Below are 23,543 nucleotides of genomic sequence, written 5' to 3' on the forward strand. Positions count from 1 at the left end.
TCAACAAAAATTGATTAACTACTTATTAAATAAGATATAAAGGAAAAGAACGTATGACTTATCAAATGCATACAATATGCAGACGATATCTGTTGAAAAACGGACAACACAAAGTAATTATTACCATATTCATCCACCTTAAACGACTGATATGTTTCGTCTGCTCCATGAATCTTAATGTTCCAAGTTCCAAGTATTGGATCATCTGACAATTTCATCTCAAGACTGACCAGTCCTATCAATCAGAGTGATAAATGCACACAATAAATATTAGTACAAATGAAATTAATAAATCTATACACATCCTAAAAATATAAGGATGCCAGTACTACCACGGTTTAATATAAGATTCACGATATAATTTCTGAGAAGTCAACAGTTATTACATATATAACATACAATGCAATAATTCATGTTTTAAAAATTTTCTCACTACAAAAACAAACAATATTATTTTTCAAAATCTACAATTTCCCAACAATTAAATATGTAAGTGTAGCCGTTATCGTAACAAACGTTTATTTTATCGTAACAACCGTTTATTTTATTGCAGATGAACATGTGAGTAAAAAAAGTGCCGACCACTGTGAGATCTCTATAAATAACCTTTAAAAATGTTCACTTAATTTTTTTTACTTTTAACACCTCAGTCAAAACATCCGGAGATAAGTAACACTTCCTGCTGAAGCAGTCAAAGCCATGTTAATGTCATGCATCAAACCTTCATATACTCGCTTGCAAGTCGAGCCCAAATGCAAAGTACATAGTGCACCAGTAGGTCAGGGTCTGTGCAGTTTGCTATGAATAATCAACATTATGTAACGGCAGATCAGTTTATGTTGTTTGCAGTTGTATTTAATTTATAAGCGAGTATGTACGATATTGTTTTCTATCACATAACTTTTATCAAGTTACGTGGCTTTAACTCTTAACAATAACAATTGTCCCTGCATTTACACACCTTTAGATGCATCAACATTCTTCCACTGCATAACACGCACACCTCCAGGACTATCAACGGTAATCAGCTCAAACTGAAAGATAAATTCATGGTATATATATATATATATATATATATATATATATATATATATATATATATATATATATATATATATATATATTACTATCATACGGAGTACCTCCGTAGAGTACGAGTTCACAAATTATGTAACCTGTGTGATAATATTATAAGTATTAAATATTAATTATGCCGGTGTTACCAAACATTCTCTTGTAGAATCCAGGGATAACACGTTCCGTTCTGTATGTATGCATGTCAGAAAGAAGACAAAACTCAGATTTAGCCATTTAGCTATATCTATAATAAAACCAATTAACTAATTGCCTATATGGAAGACCCTATGTCCTAAATGTATTTTTTTTTTAAAATACAAAATATGGTTTATGGTGACAGTTTTACTTCTAATAAGGAGTTTATGATGTGAAATTTCTTAATTAGTGGTCCTTTTACATCTGGATTGATTTATGTATTGTTTATATTCAAACGGAAATTCAAAGCACGATTTGCCTTACCGGATTTGTTAGTGGTAATAAATTGTAGTCCATGCGAAGGATCCTAAACTTGACTGAAATAAATAAAAGTTGACAATTAAGTACGGATTTCAGTAACTATTTACTGCCAGCATTTGTAGAGCCGTAAAGAAATAATTTTAACGTACAGCTGAAATTATATCATTTTCTTATTATTCAAGCAGCCAACTCCATTTTTGATCAAGACGTGGTCTTAACTTAAACAAATAATACTTAAATAGTATCATTTTTAGAAATTTTGTTGACTATATTCTTTTTTCATCTATGTTTATCCAAAGGAGTAACCCGAACTTAGACTTTATGTTATGTCCGCAACATTAAAAGTTTAAAATCTTAACCTCTTTTTTCCAATCTTAAGGTATATGAAGGATGCTAAACAATGGCAATATCTTGAAATTTTTAATCAAGGATTAAGGTCTAATTAATTGTCGAGCTTGATTTACTGGTTAACATACTTGAAACTTTCTTTAAAATTTGAAGATTGTCTGAATCTACATTATAAATATCACAAATTAAAAGGCTGTGTATGACATGCACTATTTAATATTCAGAACTTTAGTCGAAAGGAAATATTAATACTTGAGTACGATTTACAATGAAATGTCCAACCTGTCTGTCCTGGTTTATACAGAGGTTTGTCTGTCTGTATGAGTGTGATGTTCTTGGCCATCCACACATTCACGTTTTCCTCATGCGTAAAAAGTTTCTTTCCATCAATCTGTACTATGACAGATGCAGTGTATTGATCAGCCTTGGAGGGAACATCAAAGTTGACACATTGGCTCCAGTCTGAAATAAAGCTTAATTACATAACAAAGAACAATTTTGGTTTGTCACTGATATCCAACGATTATGATATTAAAGAAAAACTATAACACAAACACATAGTTAGGATATGTTTGTTCCCTTCACTGCTTAAATAGAGAGATTTTAATAATATACCTATATGTATATCCATCCGAACACCGTCCCGTCATATTAATTTTACAACAATGAGTGCATTACATTCGTCAGTCTTCTACTGTTTCATCTAAAGTCAAATTATTGCAAATGAAATTGGATGCCTATCTCATGTGACGCGAAATCATTTCTATGATGAGAAACCATATCTTCCTTGCGGACCATACTTATAGGTTACTGCATTTGTATGGGAAAATATGAACCAGTTTTTCGGATGGATATACTGCACGACCTTGGGAGCGCAGTATATCCTCCCAACAAAACAAGTTCATATTTTCCCATACAAATGCAGCAACCTTTTAATTATATGCTCATTTTCTCATTCTGCCCATGGCTTAATTATATAAACAAAGCTATACCAAAAGAAACAAAGTAACCGAATTTATGATGTATTCCAAACTAAATACACGAGCGCAGATTTTTCAGTACACAACATCAACATTAGTAGTGAAAGGGGTGAGATTAGCGTCAATGGGAATTAGCATTAAAAACACCCCCTGGGCGAGATTAGCGTCAATGGAAATTTAACATTAACCACCCTGGGCGAGATTAGCGTCAATGGAAATTTAACATGGGCAAAAAACCCTGGGTAAGATTAGCGTCAATGGAATTTAACATTGGAGAAAGGAAAAAAAAGGAAATATTGAGATTAGCGTCAAAGGCATTCGAACAATGGAAAAAAAATATCGATTCTAGGGACAAAGGCAATTGAACATGGGGAATAGAGTTTTGGTCTGTCTAGGGACAAGGGGAATTGAACATGGGAATAAAGTGTGGGTTTGTCTAGGGACAAAGGGGAATTGAACATGTTAGAAAAAAAACTACTTTAGGGACAAGGGGAATTGAACATGGGATTTTTTTTTTTAAAAAAAAATTTATAAAGGGGTAGGCAATTGAAAAGTCATTCTCTTTTCGAGAAATATGGCTGGCCCTGAAAAGGACCTTTGGTTTCTTCTTCTTCTTCTTCTGCTTCTAATTTCTTCTTTTTCTCCACCAACTTCTTATTTTCTCACCTACACTCTTTTTCTTCTTTTTTTCTCCTCCTCTTCTTCCTTCTCTTCCTCCTCCTCTTCTTTCTTCCTCTTCTCATTTTCTTCTTTTTCAATTTTTTCATTCCATTTTCTTATTCTTATCCTTTCCTCTTCATCCTCCTTCTCCTCCTTTATTTCCTTCATCACACCACTTATCATGTCCTTTGCTTTTCTTAAGTTGTTAATCTCCATTTTTACTCTATGCGGACTATAAGAATAGTGGTCTTCATTGAGTCGTACTAGCATTTGTTCTATCATGCCCAAATTGTCAAGGACGTCTTGCAATGTTTGAAATTTATCGAGGTGGTTCGAAGCCATCTTCTCTGTAGAATGGTTTGAACGACGAATACTGTGGGTTCTTATACGAAAAGCGTGGACGTGAAGGAAAACATCCCCCTAAAACATAAAATTGATATTACCTAGATCATGAACTAACATCGTGCGGACGTGAAAGAAAACATCCCCTACTTTTCTCATTTCATGTAATATACTATCCACATAAGTGAAGCAACAATAAACTAACCCCAAATCTACTATTTACACACGCAAATCATTAAAACAAACCCAAATCTACTATCCACACAATCGTATGTGAGCTGTTAAAAAACCCTAACTATACTCTCCACATACGCTAAGAAACAATAAACAAAATCCATAATCTACTATCCACACAATCGTACGTGAGCGGTTACAAAACCCAAACTATACTCTTCACATACGCTAAGAAACAATAAAGAAACCCATAATCTACCATTCACACAAACTTACGTGAGCAGTTACAAACACAAACACACAAACACATACCCTCGCACTATGAAAAAAGAGTTAGTGTTTATATTCACACTACTCTACCTACACACACACACACACACACACACACACACACACACACACACATTGGCAAATTGATGGTTATTTCTTTTCTAGAGTATTGGGTAGCCCTGAAAAGGGCTGTTTTTTTTTTAACCTGGTTAATGGTGGCACCTTCCAGGCCTGGCGCCACATACACATCTTGTTCCCCAGTTGCTTTTTACTTTTTTGGGGGAGAGAGCAGAGGCAGGATATGTGGCTTCAGAATCCCAATTTTCGGTTTCTGGGATTCTGAAATTTCTTCTTCTTTTCTCCTTTTCCTCCTCCTCTTCTTTGTATCTTCTCTCCTCCTCTTCTTTGTATCTTCTCTCCTCTTCTTTGTATCTTCTTTCCTCCTCTTCTTTGTATCTTCTCTCCTCCTCTTCTTTATTTCTTCTTTCCTCCTCCTCTCTCATCCTTCCTTCTTCCACAATGGCCTCCGCGGCCAGTTCGTTCAACAGGCGCCTGGCATATTCCAGATGAACATGAAGTTCCAACAGTTTCGCCAGTCTCGTGTTCATTCTGGTGTTGATCAATCAACAAGGGTAACTGGACTGCCGAACGAGTTTCAATTTATACTAAAACTGCGGACGTAAAGGAAAACATCCCCCTAAAAAACATAAAATTGATCTTACCTAGATCATGACCAAAAAACAACGCGCGGACCTAAAAGAAACACTCACTCTCTTTTTTATACTACCCATTCCTATTCTAAAAATTTTTTTCATTAATCACTCCTATATACTATTCACATACGCAAAGCAATTCAATCAAACCCCCCAAATCTACTCTCCCCACACCTCAAACAGCCAAAAAAAAACATGATCTTAATCTACTATCCACACCAACGTACGTGAGATGTTACAAACACAAACACACAAACACATACCCTCACACTATAAAAAAGAGTTAGTGTTTATATTCAAACTACTCTACCTACACACATTGGCAAATTGATTGTTATTTCTTTTCTAGAGTATTGAGGTAGTCCTGAAAAGGGCTGTTTTTTTTTGTTTGCTATGGCAATCTTTTAGCTTCTAAGAATGCGACGTCCTCTGAGGATAGACTTTCTGGCGATAGGTCTACTTCTTCGGAAAGAGAAGAAGAACTCTTTGGTGTCGATACGACAATCGACAAAGCCTCTGTCAGGTTCAGGTTGCTGCTGCTGTTGTTGTTGTTGCTGCTGCTGTTGCTGCTGCTGTCTCTGAAGTCTGTACTTCTCTGTCCATTCTTCTTTCTCCCTGTTCACTTCTTCTCTGAAGAGTTCTTCTATCAGGTCTTCAGTGACTTTTAGCATTCTCACATTCTCTATCTCTTCTGGCTTCGGTATCAGACTGTGTCTGACCCTATGCAAATTCACGTAGGCTTCGTTGAGCTTAGCTAGTTTGGAGCACATCTTCGTAGGAGGATGAGCCGACAATGGATGGTTAGACTGGAAACAACCCGGTTCTTAAAGTCAAAGCGCGGACGTGAAGGAAAACATCCCTCCACGGTTTTCGAGCCGCAATGTTCAATGAGTGTCATGAGAGGGATAGTAAGAAGTCAAAGAGCATGAATCAAACATTCTTATAGCCAAACAAATCACAAAGGCATTTTTTCAAAACACATCATTTTTTATTCAAAAATCACTTAACACTAACCAACAACTCTAACACTTTTTAACAATAATCCAACAATATAACATCAAACATTTTTTCGATTTACACTCTACTTTAGACAGGGTTGGCAAAGTTGTGAATGAAATTGTGATTTCCACTGTTGCAAGTCATTGAGTCATGGATGGACACTACGTTTCCTAGCTTGAGACAACAAAATAAGCATACTAGTCACAAAATCAACGATTTACTTTCTCATCGTTTCTAGAAAAATCACGATCAAAATAAGTCACTAAATGTTCTTTTGCTGATAATAAGTGATCATTTCGATCTCGACTTTCTCTTTGAATTTGTCAAAGAGGGTTTTGATGTAATGGATGTCTCGAGTCGTTAATGGAGGACAGAAATGTTCACGCAAGTCTTTATACCACCAACGTAACACGTCTTTTTTAAACAGACTCCAAGCTTCGTCCAGATATTCGTTGAATTTTTCTTCTTGACTGATGTTTTGACATCCATAGTAATCATGCTTCATCCATGTCGTAATTGTGTCTTCCAGGTATGTAGCACAGTAGGAGACCAATTGCTGTTCTTGTTTTGGCCATCTCGACTTGATCACGATGTCCTTTTCGTCTTTGTGTTGGGATTCTCCTTCCACGGTCTCCTCACATTCCATCTTCAAAGCTTCTCCACTAGGTAAAGAGGGATAACAGTCTTCCATGGCTTCTAGTAATCTAGAATGACTTCTCTCAAACTGTTGATTTCTATGGTATTATCGAATTCTGCATACAGGATGACGTTCAACGTTACATCATCATCACCGATTCTGTTTCCGAACTGAATTTCCACACGAATCTGGCCGGATTTTATAGGGTGGAAATGTCCCTCGTCGCTGCCTTGGTCTGGAGTGAAATCAAAAGCCCACAAAGCATAGCCTCCTTCATAATCGTCGTACGTAATGCCGTGACTGGTGTTGGTTCCTAACTGTCCCGTGGCTTCGTACAAGGACAAGTACGATCTCAAGTAATTCTTCTTCTCAAAGTCAGGTTCGAAAGGTCGGGTACACAAGGTCTTGCCATCGCGACTGACTTCAATCTTGGACACGTTGAAGTGATGAAAATTGAAAGGATTTTTAGTGATAGCTCCGTTGAAGGCTTCATTCGAGGCCATACCAAGGATCAAACGTTTGGGTAGCTGTTCTTGGAACAGATGATCTTCGATCATGGATCGCTGTCCCCTAGGAAAGGTGAAAGTTTTCACTTCTACGCGTCGGATCGGATACTTGGCGGTCGTTCTGCTCAACGTCTGACTGATGTCGTTACCTACTTTAGGTAACACTTCCACACGGCGTACGTAGAGTCTGGCTTCTTGGATTTTGGTTTTGTACTCGCCAGCATCAGCCAATAAATGGAAAGCGGTACTGCTCCGATTCAGTCTCAGGCGGACATCCACCCCGTTCAGCAAATATTTTTCTTGCAACCACATGTCCAAATGCAAACGATCCATCAGTTCTAAACTTTGGTTGGGTCCTATGATTCTCTTTCTTCGTTCTACAAATCCCTCATTGATGGTTGTTTTTGATTTGGGGTCAGCTTCAAGACCTGTTTTATCAAATTCGCCCGCTTCGTCAGGTTCCCATAGCACACAGGCATTGAGATGAGTGTTCTTGGCGTCTATTCCGTACGTCAAGAGATTTTCCAGGTAGGCACGGTAAGGGTATGTATCCATGCTGCTGCTAACCAGTTTGTTGTTCAAGTACAAGTCCACTTCGCTGAACAAGGAATGCATGAAATTGTTGACGGGAGCTACTGGCTCAGTGTCTATAGCATTTCCATCCTTATCTAGAACTTTGACTTTCAGGTACAAGTAACTGCTATTCAGATCGATGTAATCTTCGGGCTGTCCCTTGATTTCAAACTCGATGGGAGCGGAATCGGTCAATGAGGAGACGGGATGAAATTCCACCCATTGGGATTCTGGCATGGTCATCATGGTGGGGGACATGGTAAACAGATCCAGTTCCGTCTTGGAACAGGCGCAAGACTCTCGGTGCATCATTTTTTTGTTGCAGTGTCTCAATAATCGAAAACGTCTAAGTCTCGAACGGTTCTTGTTTTCTTGGCCTTTCTAGCTTGAAGTCTGGTGAAAGGGTGTTTTCTTCGTCGTGTCTTTCTGCCTTGTCCTTGCTGAATGCTTGACTCGGTAGCGTGCAGGGCATTTATAGGTGTGTCTTGTCGGCCCAAAAGGTCTTTACCCGTTTGCAGCAAGACATTTTTGCCTGCCCTCATGAAGGCTTCTTTAGGGTTTTGTTTGTCGATGATGACATTTTGGAGAAATTCTTTGCCTTGTGTCAGTGCGGCATCTTTCAAGGCGTGCAATCCGCGTGTCACCATCGGTTTCAACACCGGGGCCACCGAACGAAAGGCCGATTTTAACATATCTCCTAAACCGTGTCCTCGCTGTCGTGCAACCCCTCGATACACTGGATACATGACTTACGAGTCGTGAGAGAACCGTTTTCGAAAATGGAGTTTCACCGTGACTTTTCCTTTGGTGAATGGAATATTTTGTCCCAAATCTCCTTTCATAGCAATGTTGACCGTGTCCAAATACGACTTGCTGACAGGCAAATAATGAGGATGCACAAATTCCCGGTGGACGTGATAGGTGTTTCCACCTTCCTGGTCATTGGTCGTGGTACTATCCACTTTGAAAGGAATGACACGCAGTAACGGTACAGAGGTGTGTCCCACCACGTTATACTCCACCACATCGGAGTACACGAACATCAAATTCAGTCCTTGGTTCAGTTCTACAGGGAATCGAAAAAACTTGTAAAATTCCGTATTGCTGTTGATCTTCGGTTTAAAATTTGGAGCCATTTTTGTGTCTCCACCTAAAATATCAAACAAGTCACGATTAAAACTGATGGACAACGTTTGGGTATCCTGAAATTTCATCAGTAAGCGACGAGCCACTTTATGGTACTCCAGGGTGACACTTTTTTTGACTCTGTTCAGGGCTTTGCCAAAGGCGAACTCGAACCTGGAAGTAATGGTGTCCACCAAATGTTGGCCACTAAAATAAAACCCTGCCGGAATTTTCAAGGTGTAGATATTGAAGGGTGAATTGTTGGATGGTCTTGTGTCCCCTGAAAACCCGATGTCATTCATGGCTTCTTGTAATTGTTGGTTCAGGATTTCAACCTCAAAAGTGTTTTGCTTTTCGGTGATGTTATGGATTTGTTCAGGGTGAATCATTTCTACTAAAGCCACTTCCCAATGGGCTTCGTGATCTAACTGGATGGCTTGAGGTAATTTAGCCGTGTAACAGCACAACGTGTTGTGGGGAAACACCTCCATGGAACTGTCACTGGGTAAGGTTAAGTAAAACTGGTTTTCGTGACTCATAATTCCAGAGTTCTGTGGCTCTCCGAGGGGTTAGTGGATGTCAGAGGCGTGTCTCCGCCCAAAATGGGGTTCTGGTTGTGGTTGTTGTTGGAGTGGTGACTGGCACTGGCACTGGCACTGGACACAAGGTTCCCGTGGTTCCCGTTCGAGGAGAATTTCAGGGAGGGATTGGGAAGAAGGTAACCGATGCAACTGCTCAATAAAATGGTCCACAATTGGTTGTCTCCTTGTTGCAAACTCAAATTGGCAATGGCTGCCCCCATGACACAATACACCACGAAGATTTGGCAGAAAAAGACGATTTGCGTTTTAGGCACACGTTCTCCACACCGCACCCACAAGGGTTGTTTTTGTAAATCTTGCACAGAAGAACTAGGTGAAGGAGGAGTGGTCGACGTAGCTGCGTCTGTGTGAAAGGGCATGATGGTCACTTCTTTTTATAGTCGATGACTTGCGAAGCGTCGATCCAAGAATCAAAACTGGGTGGATATCCTTTCCAACGTACTTTGACTTCTTTGACACGTCGTTTGCCCACTTTACGGGTTCTGCGTTCGAGAATGCTTTCGATGTCGTACACGTCGTCTTCTTTTTTGGTCACACGTTGTAACTCGGGCAAATAAAACGTTCCTTTGAGCACTTCTCCGTTCATGTCTTCCAATTTATAGACGGCAGGATGACGGCCATGCACTCGTCCAGTGACGCGAAACAATTCGGTCGTCCAGTTAGGTAAGCAACCTTTGTCGAAAGTGCGTTTGGTTTTGCCAATGCGCACCCAATCTCCTACGGCCAACTCTCCACTTTTCTTGGGGACAGCCCTCGTCGGGGACGTACCGAACAGACGCTCAAACACCAACACTTCGTTGTCGGGAGTCACGTCTTGCGGGGCACGTCCGATGCTTCGATGGTAAGATTGGTTGTACGCTTGCACCAGGTGCGGTAAGATGTAAATGTACTTCAGAGTGTGGTGATGCGTAAAATATTTCCACATGCGTTCTTTCAAAGTGCGTTGAAAACGTTCCACGATGCTGGCTTTGGTTTCGGGATTCTCGGTGGTAAAAAAATGAATGTCACGTTTCTTTAATTCTTTTTGGAAAGCTTGGTTCAGAAATTCGGTGCCTTTGTCCGTTTGCCATCGAAAAGGGTGACGACCGCTTTGTTTCAACACCCGTTGCAGGGCTCGCACTAACTCGCTGCTCGATTTGGAAGTCAAGGGCACGACCCAGGCAAATTTGGAAAAGACGTCGATGACACAAAACAAATATTTGTAGCCACGATTGTAGCTGGCCAAATGAGAGACATCGGCTAAATCGGCTTGCCATTGATGATCGATGCCTTCCACTCGGGTGCGACTTCTGGCAAACTTGCGTCGAATGGGTTTGTGTAAAGTGTAGGTAGCTTGTTCTTGTAACCATCGTTGCACTTGAGGTAAACGGAGACTTTTCAGTCGCGTTTTGGCAGCACGATACAATTTTTGAACTCCTGCGTAACCTGCAGGATGAGAGGGATCGTAGTAAATGCTGGCTAAGACTTTTTCCATTTTTTTTGTGTGTTTGTGTGTTAATAAGACACCCACTCTTCGAGGATGCTACTCTTTTTCTCTTGGGGTACTTTCTTGGATTGCAATGCTTTGCGTGTGCGACCGGCAATAGGTGTTGAAGAGGAGGATGTGTGAACAGGGGATATCGGTTCTTGTTTCACTTCTGTCTTCACTTCTGTCTTCACTTTCTTTTTCTCTTGTGATGAAGAAGGGGTGGCCATCATCTTTTTAATCCATCCAATTCTGGAGGTAGGTGGTGTTGTTAACTTGCGTACTTTTTCTGGTGGAGTTTGAAACCCTTCTTCTTCTTCTTCTCCTTTTTCTGTCTTGTTCACTGGTAGTGGTGGGACTGGTACTGGTACTGGTGATGGTGCTGGGCTTTTCAACAAGGTCTTAAAATCTTTCAGAGTGGGTAGAGCTGTTTCGTCTAAAGCTTTCTGGTGAAAGAGTTACAGTCGTTGCAAGAGTTGACCGTACTTTTGCGATTTTTCTGCTTCGGACAAATCTTGGCGATCCATTTAGGACTGCAATTCGTGTTGTAACTGGGACATCTCGCTCAAATTGGGATTGGGAGGTAAATGCGGGGTACAATGTTCTTGCCACCGATGGTATTCCATCCATCGTTTGTAAGGCACTAAAGCTAGTTTTCGTCCTTCCATAGGGTTGTCAGGGGTCGATTCTGAGATCTTGGGACTTCCGAGGGCCTTTTTATCTTGCTCCCACCAGTCCTCCAACATGGTTCCCAAGACTCCTTTCAGTATGGGGCCTAACAAGAGAGGCAAAATGCCTCCACGTTGGACTAACATCTTCTTCTTTTGACGAATGGGAATTTTCTTTTGAACCATTTGGCGAAGAACGTGACGATGTTTGCTTAAGCATTGTTTCTGGTGTTTGGACAAAGGGATCGTGCCTTTCAAAACGTTCAAACAACATTCGCACACGGTATCGATGACCTCTTTGGAGGCCGATTGAATGAGTTTTTTTCGTAGAGGTGAAGAAGCTTTGGACAGGACAGATAACATGTCCCCATGTTTGACTAAACGTTCTGGTAGTCCTTTTCTTTTCTTTCCTTGGGGTTTTCTGGAGGGTGACATCTTTGAGTCTTCAGGAGCACCAAAAAAGCACTGATAACCCCGACTTGGTCACAGGTCTTTTTTATACTGGAACGCGTCGCCACTGATTGTCTTTACGGCGTATCAGTTTGAGGACAGGCATGACACGTCGTGGAGGGGTACGCAAAGGACTAAATTGAGCCAGTTCTTGCTTGGACAAATCCAATAAACTTTGTAACATGCCCGATCTTTCATGGACTTTGATTTTGGGAGAAGGTACTTTGTGATCAGCAGCCACTGCCACTAAATTGGAGGGTCCTGCCACTGGGGAAGTTCTTTTTGGGGTCATCAACGGAGAAGTTCTTGGTGTAATCAACGTCTCCAAGTACTCTTCAGTTCTTGGTGTCATCAACGGAGAAGTGGATGAACGTGAGGCTGCCGGAGATGCGGTCACCGCCGTGGCAGGTCGTGGTTTGCGAGTGTAAGGTTGCGTCCTGGCCGAAGTGCCTCTCTTGCGACTAGTTTTCTTCTGTGGACTTTTCTTTTTCTGGGGGCTTCTTTTCTTTTCCCGGGGTGGTGTCTGGTAAGAGGAGGGTCCCGCCACTGGAGAAGTTCTTCTTGGGGACCTGGTCTTTTTCTTTTTCTTCTTCGGGGCTTCATTGGACTTTTTTCTTGGGGACAACTTTGGGGGCATTAGGATCCCATCTTAAGAGAGAGCGAATGATGACCCCTCCTAGAGTACCACTCCCTCCAGGTTTCAAAATGATTTGTTTTTTGGTTTGAGTATCGATGCGGGGATCGGCCAGTTAGACCAAAGCGACTTTGTTTCGATCGAAAAAGCGTTTGGTTTGATGAGGAATCTGAATGATTCCTTGGAGTATTTGACGTGCCGTCACCGTGAACCATCGTAAGACTTCTTTGAGACTAGCTTCTAAGACACGAGCTCGTATTTGTGGATTTTTTTCTCGACTGATGCCATACAAGGCACGAATCAATTTGACGGGAAGATGCGACTGAAGGGACGTCATGTTCACACTGTGAGTGAGACAGACGAAAAAGGGTCTGAGGTTTTTATAGATTTTTTTATGTGGAGTGAAATGAAGTCGAGGACGGAGACGTGTACAGGACAGGCCCTCCGTCTTGGCACCAGTGGTGAAACAAGTGGGTACGAAATCGCAAATCCTCGGGGGTCGTAGGTTTCAAATCGACGAGTAAATAGGCGTGTGGCGTTTGAGTGGCATCGTCGTACGCCTGAGTCAGCCAAGGCGTTCCTAACTGTTTGGCTAAGACTTGCACTTGCGATTTATCTCGAGGGCTTTTAAACAAGACCACGTAATGCGCATTGAGACTGATGGTGCGATGGGCTTTACTTTGTTGAAACAAATTTTGGGTGATGTAAACGACACTGGCATTACGGTGATGCCCTTTGCGCGTAAACCACAGTTTAATTTCTTCTTCGTCTTCTCCTAACATGTCGTCAAAAATGACCAAATGGGTTTGACGGGAGTCAGAGACGATGCCGTCGTCTTCTTTAGGAATGCCTTCCAAAAACACGATGGAATCGCCTTGACTTTCTCGCAAGAGGCTGTACGCCGATTGCCACTCTTTGTAACACCACACGATCCGCTGAGGTGGTCGATCAATCAAATGATGTTTATGTTCGATCAAACGTTTGACGAATTCGGTTTTTCCTGAACCGCTAGGTCCAGCAATGAGCATGTTAAAGGGATGGCGAAGATACAAAGCCTCCCAACTGGCACGATCTAAGTGTTCGTCGATGACTTTGACAGTGGAGGAAGAGGGAGCAGAGACAGCAGAGGTAGCCATAGTGTGAGAAATGTCACTTGTGACACGAAAACAAACAAGACAAGAGTTTATATATTTTTTTTCAGAACACGTTTATTGAATGTTTCAAACATGAATACGAAAGACAAAAATACATAAAAGCCAAAGGCTTAAGTATAAGGATAAAAGGCACATGATAACCATTAACGTGGAATAAACACAAGTGTCTGTACAACATGTTTTGGGTAATGTTCTAACCAGTTCTATAGTAGGGGGTAAGGTCACACAAGTGTCCTCCAGAAAGGGTCTTTCAGGCCTGTCCACGACAGTCCCGTCCTGGGTGACGGGTTCTTCTGGCATCGTCACTAACACAGGTTGAAAAGTCGCAAGGCTCACAATCGCATTCCACTTCAGAAGCCCCACACTTGAATTGTGCATGTCTAAACTTGTTTTTTGTCTCTCTGAAAGTATCATCTTGTTCGCTCGGTCTTTGTAGTCACAATGAACTATCGATCTTGCCTAGGGTTCCTTTTTATATACAGACCAATACCGATGTGTCCATACGGTAAGGTGAAATGATTGGGAAGTCGCACTCGCTTCTGGTACACGATTTGATAGACTTTTTCCAAGGGTCGACTGACGATGTGGTGAGTGGGTAAACGTACAATTTTGTTCGGTTGATAGGTGGTCACTTTAAAGTTTGCATCCTCTCCCGATTGCAAGGGTTCTTTCAATACCCCAAAGTTCACCACACGACTGGTACGATAATTCAGAGTCAATCCTTTCACTTTACACGTCGTGTGCAATTCTCCTTGTTTGTCCCGGTATTCGTAGCCGTAATTTTTGGGACCACCACTGACGAAACTTAGAATCTTGTCGTCGGGATGTTCGTCTGTCCAGGCTCCTAAACGGTCTCCTTCGATGTCAGGGTGCTGTTGACTGGGGTGATGGATGTAAATGCAACTGTCCGTGTCAAAGTACAGGACACGTTCCCCTAACAGTTCTAAAGCTTCGTACAATTTTAAGCGAGCATGAGCTGTCACGTAAGCCGCAATGATGACATTTCCAAAAGGGTCGTCTTGTACAAAGTCCAGATCTTCTTCGTAATTGACCAAGATCAAATCCTCGCGAACGACGTCCACGTGTTTCATGTATTTGGTTTTGTCGTGAATCATCTGGAAGTAGCGGGAAGGTTCTGTCAAATATTCCGTCTTGGGTAAACACGGTCGTTGTGCCATTTTACCCCACAAGCAATTTAACATCACTTTGGCAAACGATCGCCTTCCTTCGTTTTTTTCGATGTGGTCTAAAGAGATGCCTTCTTGTTCATAGTATTTCTCTTTGAATTTTATTTGGTCTTCGGGAGTGTGACACCAGGAAGGATAGCCGCTGGCTTCTTGCTTCAGTTTCAAAAAGGCATCCACGTAGTCGGCGAAAATGCCTTTCTGACTGGGGTCACCCTTGTGGTATTGTTGTGTCTTGGGAAAGTGGCAAATTTCGTACACTTCTAACAGTTCGTATCCCATGTCCAGAGCTTTGAACAATTCTATGCTGACCCAGGTTCCCGTCAAGGCCCGTTCTTCCTGGGTGTGCTGACAAGGTTGGTCTTGGTTGCACGTTTCGGCACAAGTACGGCACAATGGAAACATCAGTTTGCCTTGACAATGGTGAGGTAAGACGGGATGGTATAGGTTCGTGGAAGGCAAAACTTTACACTTGATCAAGCCTTCGTATTGTCAAATGTTTTTCAGGTCGATGTGTTCCGTGAACAATTGTGGGAGCCCTGCAGGAAAGGGACAATATTTGCACACGTAAGGATACAGCGAACACACGTCCAAGTATTTGATTTCTTCTCCTTTCTCTTCGTCGGCTTGGTACAGCAAACAGGTGGCATTGGTCCTTCCTCCGTACAAACTATCCCTCGGGTTTAGGGGGTCCATCAGCTTGTAACTTTCCACGGCACGTTTAAACTCGGGATCGGTTTTCATACGGTGATCGTACTCGTGTTCCCACATTTCCACCACTTGGTATCCTTCCTGTTCTAACTTTAGGCGTCGCTGACAAGTGTCCTGGTACAAGTCTTCCATGGTTCGTTGTAAAAACTGATTTTTAGTGCTACGATCAGGGTAACAGACGGGACATCCGTGAAATAAGCAACCGTTAAACTCGTACACGATTATGGGGTTTTCTAAGTCCCAGCCATCGACCGAATACGTTCCGATGGTCTTTTCGCCTCCTCCGTTGCGGGCATGCTGAATCCATTTGTCTTCCTTGTCGCACAAGTAATGTAACCAACGTAGGGCTTTGACCGAGTATTGACGTTTGACATAGTGGGTCGTTTGAGGATTGATGACAGCCACGGTGTTTTCAGGCATGAATCGTTGTCGATACACTAAGGAACACGCTTTGGCAATGGTGCAAGGTTCTTTCAAAGGATCGACCCCTCCGTGTTCCATGAACAGTTCTTTAAATTTTCCACAGCAACGCCGTAAAATGTCCACGTCAGAACGACAATACTTTAGCATTTCTTCCTGAAAGTCGAAAGGGTCGGAGGCGTGAGTCTGGTACCAAGCGTAGAAAGGTTCTCTTTGTTCGGTACGCATGTTGTCAGGGTCGTAATAGTGAGCCTCAGGCAAATGGGGTAGAACGGCGTGTTGATTGGCTTCCGTATTGAAAAAGTGTGGAAAGTACCCTTTAGCCATTTCTGTCATTCCAAACGTTTTAGGCATTCGACTCAAAGGCATGGCCAAATAGCTCATCGAATCTTTAAACTGCACTTGTCCCACTTGCATGAAAATGATTTTGGCTCCGTTCAAAGTGACTTTAGGACGTTCGGTGCCATGTTCCGTATAGTATCTGAGAAGAAACTGTCCATCGTATCTGGAGAAATTGTGAGCCATCACTGTGGCATGACGATGACAATCTCCGTAACATTCGATGTCCTCTTGGCTCCACGTCTTGTCGATGGGATCTAAGACCCATTGGGCAAAATCGGCTAACGTGTTCGGTCCTCGAAAGATTTTTTCACGCCCTCCGGGAATCTTGCTGCAGTGAGGGCAATGACTGAAGATAGGTTCTTGAATGCACTTCTCGCACGCTCGATGAGCCACGCAGAAATTAGGAATGTGAATGCCAGTCTCTTGCATGCATTCGAAATCGAAAAAGATGAAATTGCCTTTCTTCTTGTGACCGTCCTCTTTCTCTGGTGGGGGTTGGTATTTTTGCACGTAGCATTCGTGTTTCAAGTCCACGATGTGGTGACAAATGTGACATTTTGTCTTTCCTGAACATACGTGTGCCTTGGCATTATTGGTACGTAGGCCTTGTCGACACGTAGGGCACAGTCTCAGCAGTTGACAAGCACATTTCTGCTGTGGACCTTGCGTCTTCAGATGTTGTTGGTAACAGGCAGGGCTGACAAACGTGCGCAGACAAGCAGGACAATGTACTCTTTCTTGTCCTTCGCTCAGACAGGGTGGAGAGGCCAAACATCCTGGGCATTTCCATCCGCAATGTTTGTGTTGCTCTCGATTGTTATAGCCATAGTCACATTTCTCACAGTAATAACTGTATCCCAGGAATCCAGTGATAGTGGTAATGGTATCGAAATGGTCATCGTGATAATAGACATGAATGTATTTTCCGTCCTTAAAGTCTTTCCCTCGAAACAACAGAGGCCCACGCAATTCTTGAGGGTGCACTTTCAAGGTGTAGCGTGGAGCTAGGACATCTTGCAATTTTTGCATTTCAGGAATGCCACAGGGTGTGTCTTTGGACAGGCCAGCTTGTTTCAACAGGAGTTCTGCTTCGTTTCGTTGTTTGGCTCGGTCCGATTGTTGAATAGTTTTCCAGGTTCTTTTCCATTCTGCCGTGTCGTTCTTGTTGGCATAGGTTCGTCCCACCACGATGGCTCGGGCTAAGCACATCTGGCCTTGAGGGTTGTTAATTTGGACGAGACTCTTTTTGGTGCTGCGAAGGTTGTTCACCAATAACACCTTATTGCGTTGTCCGGTCCCTTGAGGAGGAGAGACGTGGGCCATTTTCAGTGTGGCTTTACCATCGGTGATGTCAAACTGGTCATTAGATTGTTGTACGTGTTGAATCTTGTCCATGACTTTGGAAGGGGTTAGTTCTGCGGGTCTGCTAAACTCGATCCAAACAGGGGATTTCAAGCTGTCGTGATCTATGGATAGTGTCAAGCGATCGTCTTCTTTGGGTTGACATTGTCGCTTGAGTGCGGTGAGCAAAGAATCCCACATCTCGGTGATAAACCCTTCTGCTTTCTCCAATGGTACGTCGGACTTGAAATCTTTAAACTTCACTGTGTAGGTGTAAGCCGTGGTTCTAAATTTTCTAGAGGAGCGCTTTTCCGTCTCTCGAATGGAATAGTACTTTTCAGGGTTAACTAAGGGTGGTGAACTTTGTTTAGAGGGTTCGGATTCTGGTTCACTCATGTCCTCTTCAAAATCACTGGCATGAATTTGTGCCAAGACTTCAGCTCTGGTACGAGGCGATAGATCACGTTTCTGCCTCTTACTTTCTTCTTCTTCTTTCTTCTCGAATGAATAGGATCGTTTCATCTTGAGTGCAAAACGTCAAATGACTCAAGTTTAAACACCATAGACTAATTTATAGTCATGACAAACCAGCGTATATAAAAAGGGTGTGTGTCTTGTCCTTTCACTATTCATTTCACTCTCAAACCGAGCACAACGATGGAAGAGACTACCCAGATGGAACGTTTCATCAGAGCTTTGCGAGGGGTCATTAGAAAATTCTCTTCAGACCAGCCGACGGACTACTCTCCTTCCTTTCGAGATAAAAGTCAAGATACTTTCTATATCTGTCAGAAGAAAGGGCATTGGTCTTCAGAGTGTCCAGACCGTCAAAAAAGAACAAAAACCGGGGCTAGAAAAGACAAAAGTCAAGATACCTGTTATTATTGTCAAGAAAAAGGACATTGGTCTCAAGATTGCCCAAAAAAGAAACAAGAGGAGTCGGAAGAAAAGAGGGATTCTTCAGAAGAAGAGAGAGATTCTTCAGAGGAAGAAAGCAGCCAGGTGAAAAAAAAGAAACAGGAGAAGAAAAGAAGAAGGGAAGAAAGTGAGGAGGAAGAGGAGGAAAAGACTGTGACGGTGAAGAAATTGAAAAAAAAAGAGAGAGTAAAAAAAAGAAACAGAAGAAGTGAATGTAATTTATAAAGTGTTCTGTTGTGAATTGTGAATTGGATTGTAACTATGGAGAAAAGAATACATTAATTATATAAGGTAAGTGTCTTTGAGTTTTGATTTTAAAATAAGAAGCTACACTCACGCACTCATACACAGACACGTACTATAAGGGTAAAATGGTTTTTTTTTGTTGATTTTTGAGTTATTGGCAAATTGAAAGGCTATCTCTTTTCGAGAGAAGTGGGTGGCCCTGAAAAGGGCCTTTTTTGGTGTAGGGGTGAGTTTAAGCAATCAACTTTAACTGCCTTAAGCCTTTGCCACGGCCGAGGCCTACTTCTGATGATGATGATGATTGGGTTGAAATCACTAAGGGTGGTACGATAGGCTTAGTCACAGGGTTGGCGTGTTTAGCTCGGGAAGGTCGTATTCTCTTCGGTCGTGATAAAGAAGTCTGATACATTTGTTTCAGACTTCTTAACTCCGCTAAAATGTCCAACAGTACCGTAGCCGTTTGATTTTCACCCTCTTGTTTCTTTGCTGCTCCTTCTTCTTCTTCTTGTTTTTTTCTTACCTCTTCTTGTTGCTGTTGCTGTAGGAGAAAAGCTTGTTCCGCTTCCTTTTGTCGTTGCATAAATTTCTCCAATTCTTCTTTCTGTCTCTGTCTAAAATTCTCCACTTGCGGTAATGAAGAATGAGACGAAGGTTCCGGAACAAATTCTTGCGAGGTAAGAAAATCCACAAAATCCCAATGTACCTCTTCTGAAAGTAAGTCTGGGTTCCCTTGGGCGGTCTCCACTGCTGGTGCACCCCAATGGATCGTTTTCTGAGTTTCCGTCATGTTGAATCACTGTCGCATAGATTGACAGCACACAGGCGCTAGCGAATCTATATAGACCACATGACGTCACAGACTGCTCTCTTCGGATTGGATGCGAACTGACTGAATTTTGTAACGCGTGTTCGGATTGGTGAATGAACTCAATCCGTTTCAATCCTTCCTCTACCTATAAATAAGCGCAGTTCACTGCATTGATTCACCTGTTCTCGTCGCCTCACGATGTGGACCACAGTTGAATCATCCACCCTTGTGTCTTCCATGATGTTTAGGACGGACATGCTCATGTATGTCCGGTCCAAGTGGACTGTTGTTGATAGGACATATACTAGTCTATGGATGAGAAGAGTTTACATAGAAAGACAAGGATGCCTCAAGAGGGTACTTGTGCATGGACCTGCAGTTAGAAGGAGTTTAAGAAGAAGAAGAAGATGTGACAGATGCCGTCTATGTTAATATTAATATTAACATAAACCCAAAGGCCCTTTTCAGGGCCACCCACATTTCTCGAAAAGAGATAGCCTTTCGATTGCCTACCCCTTTATAATTTTTAAAAAAAAAAAAAAAAAATCCCATGTTCAATTCCCCTTGTCCCTAAAGTAGTTTTTCTAACATGTTCAATTCCCCTTTGTCCCTAGACAAACCCACACTTTATTCCCATGCTCAATTCCCCTTGTCCCTAGACAGACCCAAACTCTATTCCCCATGTTCAATTGCCTTTGTCCCTAGAATCGATATTTTTTTTTTCCATTGTTCGAATGCCTTTGACGCTAATCTCAATATTTCCTTTTTTTTCCTTTCTCCAATGTTAAATTCCATTGACGCTAATCTTACCCAGGGTTTTTTGCCCATGTTAAATTTGCATTGACGCTAATCTCGCCCAGGGTGGTTAATGTTAAATTTCCATTGACGCTAATCTCGCCCAGGGGGTGTTTTTAATGCTAATTCCCATTGACGCTAATCTCACCCCTTTCACTACTAACATTATTAATGCGCACATAACGACGCTCAGATAAATTTAAACTTAGTCGCGCACTAGACAACACTTTTGAAAGAAAATGGCCTTTTGATCTACTACTTAATTTGAAATTTAGATTCATATTGTGAATACATGCGCATTGCAGCAACTTTTCCATTTAGTCTGGAGTGAATAGATATTGGTATTTTTGTCGATTCTTTTAATTTCGTGATAATGACTGGATTTATCTGTCAATTCTACATGAAGTACATATGATTACAGCAGCGAGGGAGCAGCGTATCTGCAAGTGTGTTTCTGTTCTGTCATTGAATGTTTGGAATCATAATGTGGGAAAAATATGAAGCCTTTCAATTGTACTTATCAAAAGACGCTATGTATTATACTGTTTGTTTCATTTTGAGTGCAATGAGCATGTAATTGCACTTGGAATAAAAATCGAAATTACAAGACAATTTCGAAATGTGTAATCAAGCTTTAGAACCCATGACATGGCTAATGTAATTCGGCTTTGCAGAACTAAGAAGGTACATTTTGAGGAAATTCATGATGTAAAACTGTAACTATCTTTTTTGCCATTTTTATTAAGAATATGTATGCTTCATTTATGCTTCATTGCAATATGTTTTCTGGTTAATTTTCGCTACTTATCGCATGGAGCAGCATTATTAATTGTGGGTTATTCATGTTTTGGGAGACAAATAATGACGGGTAATCCAAAGCTATTCGCTCAATTCCATTTCGATCAGGATCAACAACAGATTCTGGACAAATCGAATTAGAGACGCGGGTAAAGTTAAAGATTAATTAATATTTAAGTCAGTTTTTTTGACCGAGCTACCATTCTTAGAATAAATTTAAGTGTAGTTTCGCTTAATGTTCTTGTTTGATGGAAATGTATATATTTCAGTTACGAATGCAGTCCTGAAGAAGTTCTAGACCTAAATAAGACAAAGTCTTGAAATTGGCCTAGAAATCACGGTTCTGGATTTGAACGAATATCCCTCTAGTTGTAGCCTACGCGATTTGTAGTAGTGGTGCATACGATTGTGCTTCCAGTTTTATAATGGGTACACATAAGGTAGGTACTCGTAAAAAATCACTGTATTTTTATAATAAACAGTTAAAGGGGATTATGTCTACCTCGTTTTTCCTTATATGGAGTACAGAGTCTAAATGTTAGTTACGAGCCTTAGAGATAAGACCCTGCCAAAACTATATGGGAGTGTCGTGTGTGCGATAACCTAGCAATACTTTCTCCAGGTCGAATGCGATATCGGTGTTACTGACAAGCTAAAATACGAAAACTAGAAACTGGTATTTACTCCGAACACAAGCGAGAGTAGCAAGAGTGGAACCAGGGGAGGGAAGTTGGTGATGTTTCCGCCTCTTCCTAAAAGTGAATGCGAAAAAAAACGTAACGTTTAATAGAGTAAGGATTCTTTTACAGCAACTGGACCTGGGAATGTTTAAAATGCTTGATCTTCCGGGGACACCTCCCCTTCGGCTCACACCAGGCGTCCATCCCAGACTAAGATCTGTGATACAATGGGAGAGTCTCCATCCTAAAAGACCGGAAAGAGAACACTAGATACGAAACTTCTTTGCATTTGAAAACAGAAACAATATTCAAGGTCTTTATTCATAAAGTATCGATTACCTGGCTCTGAAATGTAGAAACCATAAATCGCACGTACTCTGATGATGTTCTTTTCAGATCTGGCGATGTTCCTTGTAGAGGTGCGAAGCGAGAGGGTCACCTGACAGTCGTATCCTGCAGGGTCATCATGGTCAATGTTTCTGAGGGACAAACAGTAGGTTCCGTTGGAACCACCACGCAAACGTCGTGGTATAGTGAACAGGTACTCCCTCAAATGAAAAAAGTAGAAACTTTGTCAATTTGGTGGACAAAGGTAGAATTAAATAGAGACCCAGAACAACTAATAAACAGCATGTAAATTGAATTACTGTCTATCTTGCCTTAAATGTCACCTCGCAAGAAATATATCTTAAACAACATCTATACACAAAATAAATGCAGCAGAAATTAAACTCAAGCAAGCAGCCACATCACCTTAGAAGCCACTTTTCTGAACTCAGAAGTGTTGTTTTTAAGATAGGTTTGACTCGGAAGCAATGCTTCATAGCATGGACTTTTACTGTAAAAAAACCACCACTGTATTCAGATTAGATTGAGCATGCAATTCATCGTGCCAAAATTTTGAAAAAAAAATTAGAGAACGTGTCCATTTTGCGACAATTGTATTGTTTTTGCCATTTCCAGACGGAAACAAATGCAAGACATAGCGATGCTTGTGTTATCATCGTCAGCATCAACTCGCTGCTAAACTTTTTGTGAAAGCCAATGTTAACGTTTTTACGTTAAGTCTATAACTTCCCCAAAATGCGAGATATAGTGTTCCACAGAAAGTTCTCTGATATAGTCCAAATATTGTAAACCTTTTAAATTAAGACAAATGATTTTTTAAAAAGTCATTTGCTGTCTACAAAACAAGAACCAGTAGTTGGATTATGTTCACTATGTACTATAAGATCTAGGTATACGCAGACCAACAAGGCGGAGAACTTGTTGGTCTATTATGTTCTAGGCAAATTTCTAATTAAAGTGAAAGTTGATACAATGGCTATAAAACAACAACGAGAATACAGGGAGTTATCATCTGCAGTAATACGCAGTGACAGATCTGACCATGTATTTTAAAACGTTTTAAGCACGAAACTCGGTCATGGCCATGCCAAAATTAGACACAGAACAATTGTAGCGTAT

The 23,543-nt window shown here is 41.4% G+C and overlaps 1 protein-coding gene across 1 annotated transcript in view; it reads right to left on the minus strand.

The window, feature by feature from the left end:
* Window positions 1-23,543, minus strand: part of LOC149802047 (alpha-1-inhibitor 3-like) — a 216,046-nt gene that overhangs the window by 190,092 nt on the left and 2,411 nt on the right. Inside the window, exons 2-6 of the mRNA XM_089956451.1 lie at window positions 22,416-22,624; window positions 2,164-2,343; window positions 1,537-1,589; window positions 962-1,034; window positions 125-235 (exon numbers count right to left, since the gene is read on the minus strand). Coding sequence (XP_089812577.1) covers window positions 125-235; window positions 962-1,034; window positions 1,537-1,589; window positions 2,164-2,343; window positions 22,416-22,624 — 626 coding nt within the window. The remainder of the gene's footprint in view (window positions 1-124; window positions 236-961; window positions 1,035-1,536; window positions 1,590-2,163; window positions 2,344-22,415; window positions 22,625-23,543) is intronic.

This window comes from Sinohyriopsis cumingii, chromosome 4 (assembly GCF_028554795.1).
Source record: "Sinohyriopsis cumingii isolate HCF-2022 chromosome 4, ASM2855479v2, whole genome shotgun sequence".
Classification (NCBI taxonomy): domain Eukaryota; kingdom Metazoa; phylum Mollusca; class Bivalvia; order Unionida; family Unionidae; genus Sinohyriopsis; species Sinohyriopsis cumingii.